We start from the raw sequence: 13522 nt of genomic DNA on the forward strand, positions 1-13522 counted from the left end.
GATCAATAATGCTTTCAAGTAACATTACGCCGGTTTTATTTTGACATTGTGAATACAATTGCTGCCCTCAAATGTTAATTGGAATGTTAATTCCAATGAGCTTTTTTTGTTTTATATGCTCGATATTAAATTTAAATTTGTATTTATAAATTTAGTTAAATTTATAAATTTGGCTTTTCTTCATGACTGTTTAGTCTCATCTGGTCCCAGGGCAGAGACTATTGTTTCCCACAATTTTGTCCCAGAGCAGGGGAATCTCTCCTGGTCTCAGGGCAGAAGTCATATTTTTCTCTTCTCAGGGCAATATAGTTGGACAAAAGGGAGTCAGCTGTCTTCTCTGGTCTCAGGGCAGAAGTTGTCTGAGGGCAGGACGGTGAATCTCTCCTGGTCTCAGGGCAGAAGTCGTATTTTTCTGTTCTCAGGGCAATATAGTTGGACAAAAGGGAGTCAGCTGTCTTCTCTGGTCTCAGGGCAGAAGTTGTCTGAGGGCAGGACGGTGAATCTCTCCTGGTCTCAGGGCAGAAGTCGTATTTTTCTGTTCTCAGGGCAATATAGTTGGACAAAAGGGAGTCAGCTGTCTTCTCTGGTCCCAGGGCAGAAGTTGTCTGAGGGCAGGTGAATCTCTCCTGGTCTCAGGGCAGAAGTTGTCTGAGGGCAGGTGAATCTCTCCTGGTCTCAGGGCAGACAGATATTTCTAGATTTTGGCTTTTCTTCATAGTATCATCTGGTCCCAGGGCAGAGACTATTGTTTCCTACAGTTTTGTCCCAGGGCAGGTGAATCCCTCCTGGTCTCAGGTCTGCACTGATCCCAGGCTACCCTGCCCTGGCTTAGAATTAGTTTGAGGCCAGTGTCTTTTCCTCCATTTAAGTTTTGCCTCAGGTATGTAAGTATCATAGTTATAGGTTGTCATAAGTATCCAATTTAATGCTTCAGCAGAAATACATGTTTTTAATTTTTGTCTTTTGTCTTTTGTCTTTGCCTGTAAAGGGAAACTTAACCAAGCCAAATGAACAGTAAGTTATTCAAAACTATTTTTTTCCTAATCTATGTTACTCATTGGCGTCATCTGCATACATAATTATATAATTTGCATACATCCGACCAGGCAGAGCACATTCCGGTACTTTTTTTAGCTGGTGTTTTTAGAACGATTAGACACATGGGCAACACAAGGTCTGGGCACTTGCAAGATTGTTTTTATGTAATAGGCCCATGATGAGGCTGTAGCCTACCAAAAATTTGTGAAATAATGAGAAATGCTGGCGCTGCTGTAACATAAAACATCATTGGCATGGCATTCAACACAACTAGGCTATTTATAAATTGTATAATATGTGGCCCCGACTTGCCTCAACATAGTACATGTGTCTAAAACTTTTGCCCATATGCTCTAGTTGCCCGTTTCAGCCTAGTGTGACATCACAAACTCACAGATAAGCACTTGAAACAGAGCGCTGTTAGACTGTGTATTTTGATGGTTATCACCAAAACAACGTGTGAAACCAACACATTCAGAAGTCGGCAAAAAAGTCGCTAGTCGATAAATGTGAATTTTAGTCGCCAAAGATTATAAAAAATCGGGGAAAAAAAACTAATTCGCCTAATTGCTAACACTACTTTAAAGTAGTTTTGTATGCTACATGTAATAGTTGATTGGATTACATTTGTGCCTGTTAGCCTAAGTAAGGTGACTTATTTTGGGACTTTTATTTTCTTCACCCATGCAGACTTAGAAACACTGAAGTCCCAAGGACTTCATAGTGAAGATGTCCTTGGGACAATTGGGCCTTTCAAAATCTTTCTGGGTAGTTTGGAGGCCCTTTTAGGCCCATTTGAACTTCCAGATGAGGTAATTTTCTATTTCTTTAAGAAAATTATCCTCTTCCCCTTCACCTTGACTCTATTGTGATTTATTGCAGTTTATATATATATAAAATATTTTTTTATGTATTACTTCCCCAGGTAATGGATGCCTTATTTTACGTCATGAGCAGGGTAACTCATACCTTTTTACAAAACTCACTCACTCACTCACTCACTCACATGCATACTATTCAAATATAGATTTAACATGATTTAATGACTTAAACCATTTCTCTCCCTCGCTTAGAGCCAGCCTGGGACAGAGGCAATTAATAGTCAGGCTATGCGCCTCATTTTGGAGGGCAGCTCCAGGGCCAGGAGTACTTATTTCTTAAAAGTAAGAGTTATGTAAATATTTAAAGTTATTGTTCAGTGCTGCTGAACACATTAGGTGTCAAGTTTATTTATGTTTGTTCATGAATGTTTTCTTCTTTTCCTGTCAGAAAAACATTCTTAAAGGAGCCAGTGCCATCTTCGGGCCCTACTTGCTGGGAGAGTGCCACTGGACCCTCTTTGTAGGTTGCTGTTAGGTTATGCAGAGACTATTATTCGCTAAATAGCATCACACTAGTCATTATTGTTGCTGTTGTGTCATTCTCATTTGTGTTGTTAGTGCTTCACATTTTAAAAGAATTTCAATCATTTTCAACACAGATTGGTTGAAATTCTCCTTCAAACCTTTCTCATATGTTTTCCCATCTTTTGTATAGCATTGCAACTTGAAAGAGGGAACTATTACCTACATCGACTCCTTGGGGGAGCAACCACAGCATTGCTTCCAAATAATTGAAAATTGGAGGTACAAGGTTTTTGTATTGCTCTATAAAATGAGATAATGAAAATTCTGCAGAGATCTCCTTCACAATTATTTTCTCTAATCTTTCAGCTTATTTGCTGCTAGCAGAGGCTGCCAAGGGCCCTGGAAGATGATGAAGAGGGACCATGACTTACAAAACGACTCTTTGTCATGTGGGGTGTTCTCACTAATGGTACAGTTTGGTCGTTTTCTGCATAATGTTTCTGTTTTCTTTTGAAAATATAAATATTTTTAGTTTTCACTTTAGAGCAATTTTGAATGAAAGTTTCAGATCAAATATTAATAGATTTTTGACATGCACACAGTACTACCTTCAGCACACGATACAGGAGTCATGATCATATAATTATTAAATGAGCACCATAATCTTCTCTTGTAATATAGTCCAATTTTTTTTTACCACAATTTGTTGTTCACATTTATTATAAGTTACATTATTTCATTAAAATAGACTTTCTGTTGCTCTTTTAGTTTGCAGAAATGATCCTCCAGGGACAACAAGGGCACCTCCAATGCCTCCCTATCGCTCAAGAGCGTGAGAGACTTGGGACTTTGTTGTTCAACTCCCTTGGTAAGTAGTAGACATATGTACGGTATGGGTGCTCCTTATTGAGCTCTGCTGGCTACCTGTAGCTGCCTGCATTAAGTTTAACTTACTGATGATTTGGAGTGGTAGCTTTAACTTGTAAATTCGGAGGATGTCATACTTCGGAGTACATTGTTACTACATCATTTCAAGCATAAAATACGACATTAAGTTTATGTTCAAAATCAGATGCTATTTATTTACGATCTTTCTTAGAAGGATGAGGTGAATACACTGTCTTGGTTCTACGCACATTGAAATAAGCATGCAGAATGAATCATTATTTTCATGATTATTATTTGGTTTTTGAAACATTATAATAACATTAAAATGACATTAAGAAACATGTTCATTTCTTTTAGATACGAAGACTCTAAGAAGAAAAAAGGCAAGGGTTAATGATCAAAATATACATACTGTTTCTCAACACATTGTATACTTGACTCAATGTTTTTTTCTCTTTTCTAGGGAAAAATCGCCAAGTCTAAAAATACAGGTAAGAACAGCCACAGACTGGGACTAATTTTAGGTGTATTGAGATTCTAGGCAAGTCTGTTTGGTAAGTAGGGCTGATGTATGTAGACAAGCTACAACCAAACCTAGTATAATTGTTAATGTTAAGTAAATTTGTACCAATGTTGTTCCAAGACTGGTTCTGCTCTTGATTAGCTTAGGTACACACACACACACACACACACACACACACACACACACACACAGTCTTAAATACAGTAGATGGTGATCAGCATTCGAGTCACTAACAACATACATGTAGGGATCTTTTCAGTAAGCAATTGTCTTTGATGTATTAACTTTGCTGTTAGGAAAGTACAGAGATCTTTCTTTTGAAACAGTTTGTTCCCTGAATGCTGTTCTCTGATTGGTCTTATATATAGTAGATGGTGGCCTTGCACAGGAATCTGAGTCCACAGAGGGTGAACAAGGTAGGAAGATACTGTATTTATGGTCAGCATTCGAGTCACTCACTCACAACATACATGTAGGGATCTTTTCAGTAAGCAATTGTGTCTTTGATGTATTAACTGATCCACATAGCACTGCTTTTTAGGTAAGAAATATACAAACACACAGCCCACCTGAAGATCTTTCATGTAGGCATTTGTTTTCTTTTATGTTTGGACAGATCAACCTGTTGGAGAGCACCCATGTGCAGGTAAAAAAAAATATACAGAGAACACACACACACATACGCACCTTTCCTCTGCCACCAACAGCACATTGCTGTTAGGAAAGTACAGAGATCTTTCTTTTGAAACAGTTTGTTCCCTGAGTGCTGTTCTCTGATTGGTCTTATATATAGTAGATGGTGGCCTTACACAGGAATCTGAGTCCACAGAGGGTGAACAAGGTAGGAAGATACTGTATTTATGGTCAGCATTCGAGTCACTCACTCACAACATACATGTAGGGATCTTTTCAGTAAGCAATTGTGTCTTTGATGTATTAACTTTGCTGTTAGGAAAGTACAGAGATCTTTCTTTTGAAACAGTTTGTTCCCTGAATGCTGTTCTCTGATTGGTCTTAAAGGAGAACTCCGGTCAATTTTAACATTGAGCTCATTTTTTTGTAAATTTGGAGTATTGTCAATACAGAGAACAACAACAAAAATCGGTGTTGCCTACACCGTGTTATCCTCTTTTTAAAATTTGCACCCTGTTGACTTCAATGGGGCAAGTTTTAAACCTGCTTTTACCCTCTTAACATCCTTGAGATGTCATTACAAGTGCACAGGTCATGTGAGTGATTCCTTCAGAGTGAACACGGGGTGAATCTGACTGCAGTAGATGTGAAAGATATGAATAAAAGTGAAGTTAATTCAGCCAGCGCTCATACCTGTATTTACATCCTGTTTTCGGTCGAAGGCCATAGTAGTCGATTGTCGAGTTCACGCGCATAGGTTTAGTTACCTATGATCACGCGCGTGAACTCGACAATCGAAATACAGGTATGAGCGCTGGCTGAATTAACTTCACTTTTATTCATATCTTTCACATCTACTGCAGTCAGATTCAACCCGTGTTCACTCTGAAGGAATCACTCACATTGGCTGTGCACTTGTAATGACACATCAAGGATGTTAAGAGGGTAAAAGCAGGTTTAAGACTTGCCCTATTGAAGTCAACAGGGTGCAAATTTTAAAAAGAGGATAACATGGTGTAGGCAACACCGGTTTTTGTAGTTGTTCTCTGTATTGACAGCACTCCAAATTTACAAAAAAATGTTAAAATTCACCGGAGTTCTTCTTTATATATAGTAGATGGTGGCCTTGCACAGGAATCTGAGTCCACAGAGGGTGAACAAGGTAGGAAGATACTGTATTTATGGTCAGCATAGTTTTGGCCATGAAATGAGTTGACAATAAAATAAAAACAATATTTTTTCACTTCTACAGTATTATTCGAAGTGGAGAGTGTTGACGGGACCTGACGGGACCAAGGCCAAAAGGTAACTTTGTATGTCATTACCATCAATATTTCATACATTTACATAATTCTTCCTAAGCAATTAATAGTTCCAAACAATAACTGTGCACAGGTCTACACATTGCACGATTATATTAGACTGGGTATAACCCTCGGTGTTGCACGCTATTATATTTAAATTTAAATTTGCTCTGCAGTTATGTCTGGCCCTGAGAAATTACCTTCTTGGGAGGTACCAACGAACGTAGACAATCGAAAAATGTTTCTGTGTACAAGGGAGGAACGCGTTTGGCTTGGTATGTTTTCAAAGTCCGGAACTGTGATTGCGCGGGGTCACACTCACTGTATGAAATGAAGTAGGTGGGGCTGGTAACCGGGCTATCAGAAGTACACAGAAGGAATTTTTAAGCAGAAATCTGTTTCTCTACAGACAATTACTAATTTCCCAAATTTAGGTAAACTCTTGCTGTAAGGACAGGTGCATATCATATTCCTAAGCCTTTACAAAAGCTCATAACAGCCTCTTACATGGCTCATCATGCTAACATGGCACAAAATTCCTACTTGCAGCACCTTTGCTGTGGAATAAATCTTTAAAAGTCCCCAGCTTCCACCTAGATATACTGGGCCAAAGTCAGTAATACTGAGTCATGTCTTAAGAAGCTGTTAGGAATAAGTTATTTAAAACCCTTTTTAAGGTGTCATGTATGTGTTCTCCTGTACCTAAAGTGTTACCTACCAACATTTCTACAAGGTAGAAGATTGTTTTAACTCTATATGCCTGCTTAAAATCTCCACTGATATTGCAGATATAAAGTGACTAGGGAGGAACTGGTTAGAAGGTGTGGGCCACCAGAGGGCTATTCGCCCAATGCTCTGGTGGCCTACTTAAGGAAAGGCAAGAGCCAAAAAGAGGCGCTCATGGCCAAGTTGCACGACTCACAGGTGGAGCCAGGACCACGAATCAGGCTGTCAACAAGTGTCAGCAAGTTGTGTGAAGGTAACTGAGGTCTAGAGGTTAAGAACATGATGTGCAAGAGTTTAAGGGCAGTGAACCACCCATCACTTCACACAGCTGGTATAAGAATCTTTTCTTAATAGTCTGGCTAGGCGGAAATCTTTGTTACCATTAAGATTTTGGTAATTTTGCACTATTTTGGCAGGATGTGAAGGCATTGAAATTGGTTCTCGTTACGCACAATACAAACACATTGCCAGAAATAACTATTCTGCATGACATTGGGCAGTGATTTTAATTTTTTTTTACCTTGAGTACCACCTCAGGAAATATTAGGCTTTTCCAATACCACCATCTTACACTTTACAGCAGTATGGCATGCAATCGGGGTGAAATTGCAACCTCACTGTGATGTCAAATCATAAGAATGAATAAGACAAATAGCAAAAATATTTTTTAATTTTCAAATCTTGTTTTACAAGTTTTATTATTTATTATGATTATTGCATCATTGACCTATTCACTTAGAAGTTGCCACCAACACGGATGCACATAGATTATTAACTCTGATCTTTATGTTTTTGGTTGCAGAAAACGGTGAGATAGGAGGTTGGGTAAACATCTTTTGTTTATAGAAGCTATCTCGTTATCGTGTCTTATGTCTCTGTAAGATGTTAGCCCACTTAAATGAAGATTCTGGGATAAGTAGGCTCAGAAAGAATCCACCTTGCCTTTGTATTACTGAGAGGTCTTGAATTAACAGGACTTACCTCTTCCCCAAGTAACATTAGGCTGTAATTATGAAATTTTCATAGATCTTATCAACTAGGCGGACTTATCAAATGGCATCATCAAGGCACTTTCACATGTTGATCAGAAGTTTTTTGGAATGACTGAATCTCGTTTCTGTCCTTAACAGTCTATACTCCATTCTTAGTTTGACAAAAATATAATTTTTTTGTACTCTCTTGCACTGTGTATTTGTAGAAGAATGTCTGGCCCTTGCAGAGGATGTAAATTACATGGGTTTTAAATACCTACCAATTCAAAAAATTGGCCAGGCTTGCCTGGAGGAGGACCAACATCTTGAGGCCATCGTCAAGGCCCAACACTGCAGGTTCATTGATCTGTTGTTACCAATGCCAGTATGCAAGATTAAAAAGGCTTAGATCTACATATGCATTATTGTATTACATCACCTCTACCACTGTTCTTTATGTCAATAACATCTGTTTTTAACACTTTTGCAGGCAGACACTAACAAGGATAAAGACCGCGATGGAGGCCAACTGGTCCTATTACAACCTCGCTACGCATGGCCTTGGGCCAGAAATGTTGAAGGGTGCGTTTTCTTTAATTGATGCGTGCCTGGTCGAGGCAGAGAACCTCCACTGCCTCCAGAAGTAAATAAAGCATGTCAATTTTAAAGTGGTATCAGCATTTATGGGTAGCCTTGACAAAGGAATAGTCTTTATGGTTTACTGAGTAAACCACTTTGCACAATATAGATGTGATTTAACCCTTGTGTTGACTTCGGGTGAAATTGACCCGTTTTCAATTTTTGTTTTATATCAGAAAATATGGGACGTAGAAATAAGCACTGAAAATGTGTAAAAGAAATAATTAATTTAAAACGTTGGAAAAAGCAAAAACAAACTGTGAAAAAATGGCGTCAAACGTTGAAGAAAGTGGGTTTTTTTTGTTTTTTCTCAAGGTTGACGAGAAGACAACACAAGGGTGAAAACATAATTTGCCAAATACATGTTAAGTTAAACCATAAGAATGTATGGAAAGTCTTGGTTTTGGACTGAGAATGTATCAAAGCATCAAAGTTATAAAGCAATTTTCTTTATTTGTAATTGTGAGTACATTTTTCTTGGGGATCAATACTTTTACTGAATTACGGGACCTGTGTACTTCACCACTCTGCTGGTATAATTTACATTTCATATTGGTAAAACACTACTATTGCTTCTGCCATTAATGTAAGAAGTCTATATATTTCCCAAAACTTCATAAAACTTTGATTTAATTATCAGTATTTTATTTACCTTATCAACTACCAAGAAAATTCATCAACCAATCAAGACAATCTTCTTGCTCTTCTTTTGTTTTTAAAGTTCTCAACTACTGCTCTCTGCAGTCTAGCTTTTTTTAATTTTTTTACGGTAACCATGTAAAGGGGTAATTTTCCTTTTTCTGGACACAGCAGTGAATTTTCCAAAAGCCAGCTTGTGTGCTCTTTGGATGGTATTGTACAGTTCAGGGGTATGTTCAAATGCTTCGGACTTGCTCCACTCTAGTAGGTCTGATAACATGGACTGTATGGGAGGATTCCCATGGGAGGCTTCAGACACTTGTGCATTTTCTTTGTTGTCTGTGAGAATGTCTTGAGGCTTGAGGACATGTGTGACATGTATGCAAACACATCTTTCTCCAAAACTATTAGCAATGCATGTGCACAAAGTCGGAGTTTTCCTATTCACAATACTCATAGTCCCATCACTATTGAAGATGGTTATTTCATCTTCAGTCTGCTGATAGAGACGGAGGCTGATGATTTCTAGCGCTTTATTATTCCGCATTTTTTCAATGTCAATACCTCTCCTGCCTACCTCCATCTTCACCAAGAGAAGATGTTTGCATATGTTTCCCATCCGGAAATTGGTGCATTCACACGTGAAGTGTAACAAGTTAACTTTGTAGGCTGTGTTGGTTGACTGTGACGGCACAAAGCACTGCCCCGCTTCTATGTCCAAATCTTTGCCCACACCATTTTTAAATAGCAGCGCAGCAGCCTGGTGAGCAGCAGAGCTGGATAATGTCAGTCGTCCTGCTTCGCTGAGGCCATCCATGTAGCTGCAGTAATGAAAAACAAGACACAAATTTGGAATTACAGTAAAATAGTAGCCTTTGCCTCAGATAGGACAGTGGGGAGCGACAGGACACCAGTGTGTGAGAGTGTGCCCTAGCTAGCTGCAACAGAGGTAAGGGCACCATCACAAACTTTTTATGGCACACATTTTGCATATTCTGATTGTATGGCCAATAACTTGTTATGCAATACCATAAACTCATAACCATACTGTATATTGGCCCTTATTGTTGGATAGATTTTAGCTAAATGCAAGTTTCATTGTGTAGTCATTGCCATGGTGCTTGTTTTTTATTGCAACAGCTCCATAAAAAATTTAATTCACTGTTAAGACTGTGAGAGGGTGGCAAGCTTCATGAAAGTAGCTGCGTCTCATTTTATTTTATTCTATAACAGGCTGAAATAGCCATTTGGCAAAATCCACATTCCCTGTTAGAGAGATTACTAACCTGTAATACTTTTCTACATCTCCACATAGCAAAAGCAGAAGTTGGTCGACTCTTCGGTTTGCCTGGCCTCGCAGAAACTGGTATTTCAACGTAAGGAAGAATCTTTAAGACAGAAAGGCATGAAAAACGTGAAAAGCTTGACAATTACAAATCTGACACCCACCATACCATTGGCTTCCTATCAAATTGGGAGAAAATAATTGAATAGCAATACAAAATAAACTATCAGTGTAAAACACTGATTCCTACATATTTTTTCTGACTTTAGTGAAACCTCGCTCATTCAACCTAAAGAGCTGCATTAACTGCTGATTTGGTGAATATGGGTTTTTCAGCTCATGGTAAACTTTGCCTCCCAATAGTCAGGCCACGAGGTGAGCCGGCCTTGTGGTAAGACGTAACATTCAGTGCATAGTAAGTCAGTGTTCAATATGTGGTATTAGGTAGGCCCATGCCATTTTGAGAAAAGCTAGTAGAGACTGGCACTATATTTGCATGCATAATTTTAGGAACATGATGTTAGCAACACCTTGATGTTTTAAGCAAATACTCCGATCCCAATATGAAAATAAATTATTTGAAATATTATTGGCAAATGTAAGTAAAATACCTTTCAGCCTTGTTGTTTGTCTCACTGCTACAGTGATAGAACGTTCTGCCAAAGTTTACCCACAGCTCCGCATAAGTAAACCAATTTGTCTTCAGATAAGTTGTTACATGGGGACTATCCAAAAAGGTGTCGATCTCACTGCATTTCTTGGCAGATACATTGAGAAACTCTTCCTCCTTAGTGGAAAACATATTTAATCTGAGATGCTTATATACAAACATTAAAAAGAAAAAAGCATAAATAATTGTAAACTCACTATTATGTACACTACAGAATGCATAATTTGGTCAGGACCACTTAGTTGCACTGGGGTTATGAATGTAAGAAAATATAGTACCGTCAGGCATGCTTTCATTGATGCCATGGCATGAATGACCACATTTCTTTGTTCAGGTGTCAGGTGACCTCCATCTGTTTTCACAAGCCACCGGTTAACAGCCTATAACAGCATAAATTGCTTCAGATGCACATTAGGGTATGTTATTTCACCCTGTCACGTGGCAGTTAGTTTCCATTGCTTGGCCAAAAGGGAGTTTATGTTATTGTACTGCAATGTAACTGTATATATCCCAAATTTTCATGTTTCATGTAAGTAGAATTCAGGATTTTAAATAGGCATATACTGCAAACTGTAAGTATTTATGTCACAACCACCTGCAATTACATTGCAGACCACTAGTTGATTGCCCTTAAATATACAGTACAGTTAAAGATTACACTTGTTTACACACCCACCACATTTTTAAAGAACACTGTTGAAAACAGCACACTGTGCCAAAGATCCTTAGAATAGTACTTTGTACCTGCTCAGTTGACCTTTCCTGTTAGTTTGTCAATGTCAACTGCACAACATTGTAGATTTAAATGTCACAAATAGGGATATTGTATTCATCGACTTACCTGAAGCACATGGAACCAACAAAGGAGAAGCTTTGCATTTGGGAAAACGCTTTTAATAGCATTAAGCACTCTCAAGTCACGGTCCATCATCACTGACCTGTAACATTGAAAAAGAAAGAAAAGAAAAGAGAGGAAAAAGTTGCACCACACCCAAAAGCATACATTAGACAGAGTGTATTGTATACAGTGTAAACATTGTATCAAGAAAATTTAGAATAGAGAGTTAAGAACCTAGTGAGATCCAAAATTCAAAAGCTGTAGCTCAGTGCAGTAGTATTTTCAGATTCAAAGTCAAACATGCATATTTCCTGTTGTTCCAATTACAAAGAAAAGAATAAATACAGTATAACAAATTATGCTAACATTTGACTGACCTTGGATAGAAGCTTGGGTTACTCAATTGAAGCTTCTGTAGGCAGAGGCTTACTGTTGCAGTAGTTTCCTTGCTCAGGATAAAATAGGCAAATGGCACGCCTCTTCCAGTTTTGTTTATCAATAACAGTGCATAAAATGCATACCCGTAGGCTGTTATGCCTTTGTATGAAGCATCCATGAAAACCATTGGATGAGGGTTCTCTTCCAAAAGTTGTTTTTGAAATGGTGTTTGTACAACTAAAATGAATGGTTGTTCATTGTGAAGTGGCTGATAAAAACAGATGTTGTCTCTGAGTTCCATGGAAACCAAATGGTCCACACTGACAGAATCACTGTCACCCACACCTCTGAGGTTTTTCTTTAAAAGCCGAATGTCATTAGGGGTCAAGTAAAACCGGCGGTCTTTTTTGTCCACATGCCCATTTTGTTGAGCCCAATCATAGCTTTTTATTAAGATCTCAGAAGTAGAACAACCCTGTTGAAGCCATATTTCAATGAGGGAATGCAGGTCTGGGTGGATGCGGTTTTTCTCTTTAGAATTAGCCTCGTCATGGCCAGTGTGCTGTAGCATCTTTTGGATTATGGCACCTGATATTCCGGCATCCGTGATGACTTTGAAAGAGATGTATGCCTTGCAAGAATTGGCCCGAGTTTGTGTGGCTTCTCCATTACTTTTGCCTGCAGCGTGATTCCCACGGTCACAGCCATAGTAATAATAGTCCTGCCGGCGGCAGACTGGGGGTCTGAAGTAGCAATGCTCCTTCTCCTGCACTTCTTTGATGTAACCCTCCATGAACTCCTTGGCATCCCCCCTAATAATAACAACATCTTGGTGGACCCTGGAGTCATGTGGCTTCTTCAACCGTTTTTTAACACCATTCACCCAATGTGTCGCCATATTCTGAAATTAGAAAAGACACTATACTTGGACATATAGATTTTTGGAGAAACACAGATCAAACTGATCGGTCCTGATAAATATTTTGAATATTTAACTAACATAGTCTAATAATAATAATAATAATAATAATAATAATAATAATAATAATAAGAAGAAGAAGAAGAAGAAGAAGAAGAAGAAGAAAATGAACATGTCTTTTCATCTTCGCTTTTCTATTTTACAAGTCTTGGCTGCATTTATCTCTCCCCTGACTTTTTCGCTTGATGGAAATTTGAGCCCTCAATAAAGTCTTCCAGGCAGCGCTGCAAATTATACAAACTACTAATATACTAAATAATACATGAAAAATATGACTTCTGCCCTGAGACCAGGAGAGATTCACCTGCCCTCAGACAACTTCTGCCCTGAGACCAGAGAAGACAGCTGACTCCCTTTTGTCCAACTATATTGCCCTGAGAACAGAAAAATACGACTTCTGCCCTGAGACCAGGAGAGATTCACCGTCCTGCCCTCAGACAACTTCTGCCCTGAGACCAGAAAAATATGACTTCTGCCCTGAGACCAGAGAAGACAGCTGACTCCCTTTTGTCCAAATATGTTGCCCTGAGAACAGAAAAATACGACTTCTGCCCTGAGACCAGGAGAGATTCACCTGCCCTCAGACAATTTCTGCCCTGAGACCAGGAGGGATTCCCCTGCCCTGGGACAAAATTGTGGGAAACCTATGGAATGCCAAAGCTGAC

General features: G+C 38.7%; 2 protein-coding genes across 2 annotated transcripts in view; both read right to left on the minus strand.

Annotated features, from left to right (window-relative positions):
- LOC311077704 (B-cell receptor CD22-like) overlaps positions 1-13522 on the minus strand; it is a 68593-nt gene that overhangs the window by 27348 nt on the left and 27723 nt on the right. The window lies entirely within an intron of this gene.
- On the minus strand, positions 8502-12816 carry LOC311074697 (uncharacterized protein). The gene is made up of 6 exons (XM_084101534.1): positions 11878-12816; positions 11504-11600; positions 10941-11042; positions 10604-10779; positions 9994-10095; positions 8502-9528 (listed from the first exon to the last, which is right to left on the minus strand). Exons 1-6 carry the CDS (start codon positions 12774-12776, stop codon positions 8814-8816), a joined length of 2091 nt encoding a protein of 696 aa, XP_083957660.1. The 5' UTR covers positions 12777-12816; the 3' UTR covers positions 8502-8813.

This window comes from Abramis brama (assembly GCF_963993115.1).
Source record: "Abramis brama genome assembly, chromosome: 2".
NCBI classification, from domain to species: Eukaryota; Metazoa; Chordata; class Actinopteri; order Cypriniformes; family Leuciscidae; genus Abramis; species Abramis brama.

Excerpts from the sequence above, each read along its gene's own strand:
- LOC311074697 (XM_084101534.1), bottom strand. The coding sequence starts at position 12,776 with ATGGCGACACATTGGGTGAATGGTGTTAAAAAACGGTTGAAGAAGCCA. Across the intron at positions 10,780-10,940 it reads CAATGAAAGCATGCCTGACG|GAGGAAGAGTTTCTCAATGT; the intron begins GTACTATATTTT and ends TTTTCCACTAAG. Across the intron at positions 10,096-10,603 it reads ACAAACAACAAGGCTGAAAG|ATTCTTCCTTACGTTGAAAT; the intron begins GTATTTTACTTA and ends TCTGTCTTAAAG.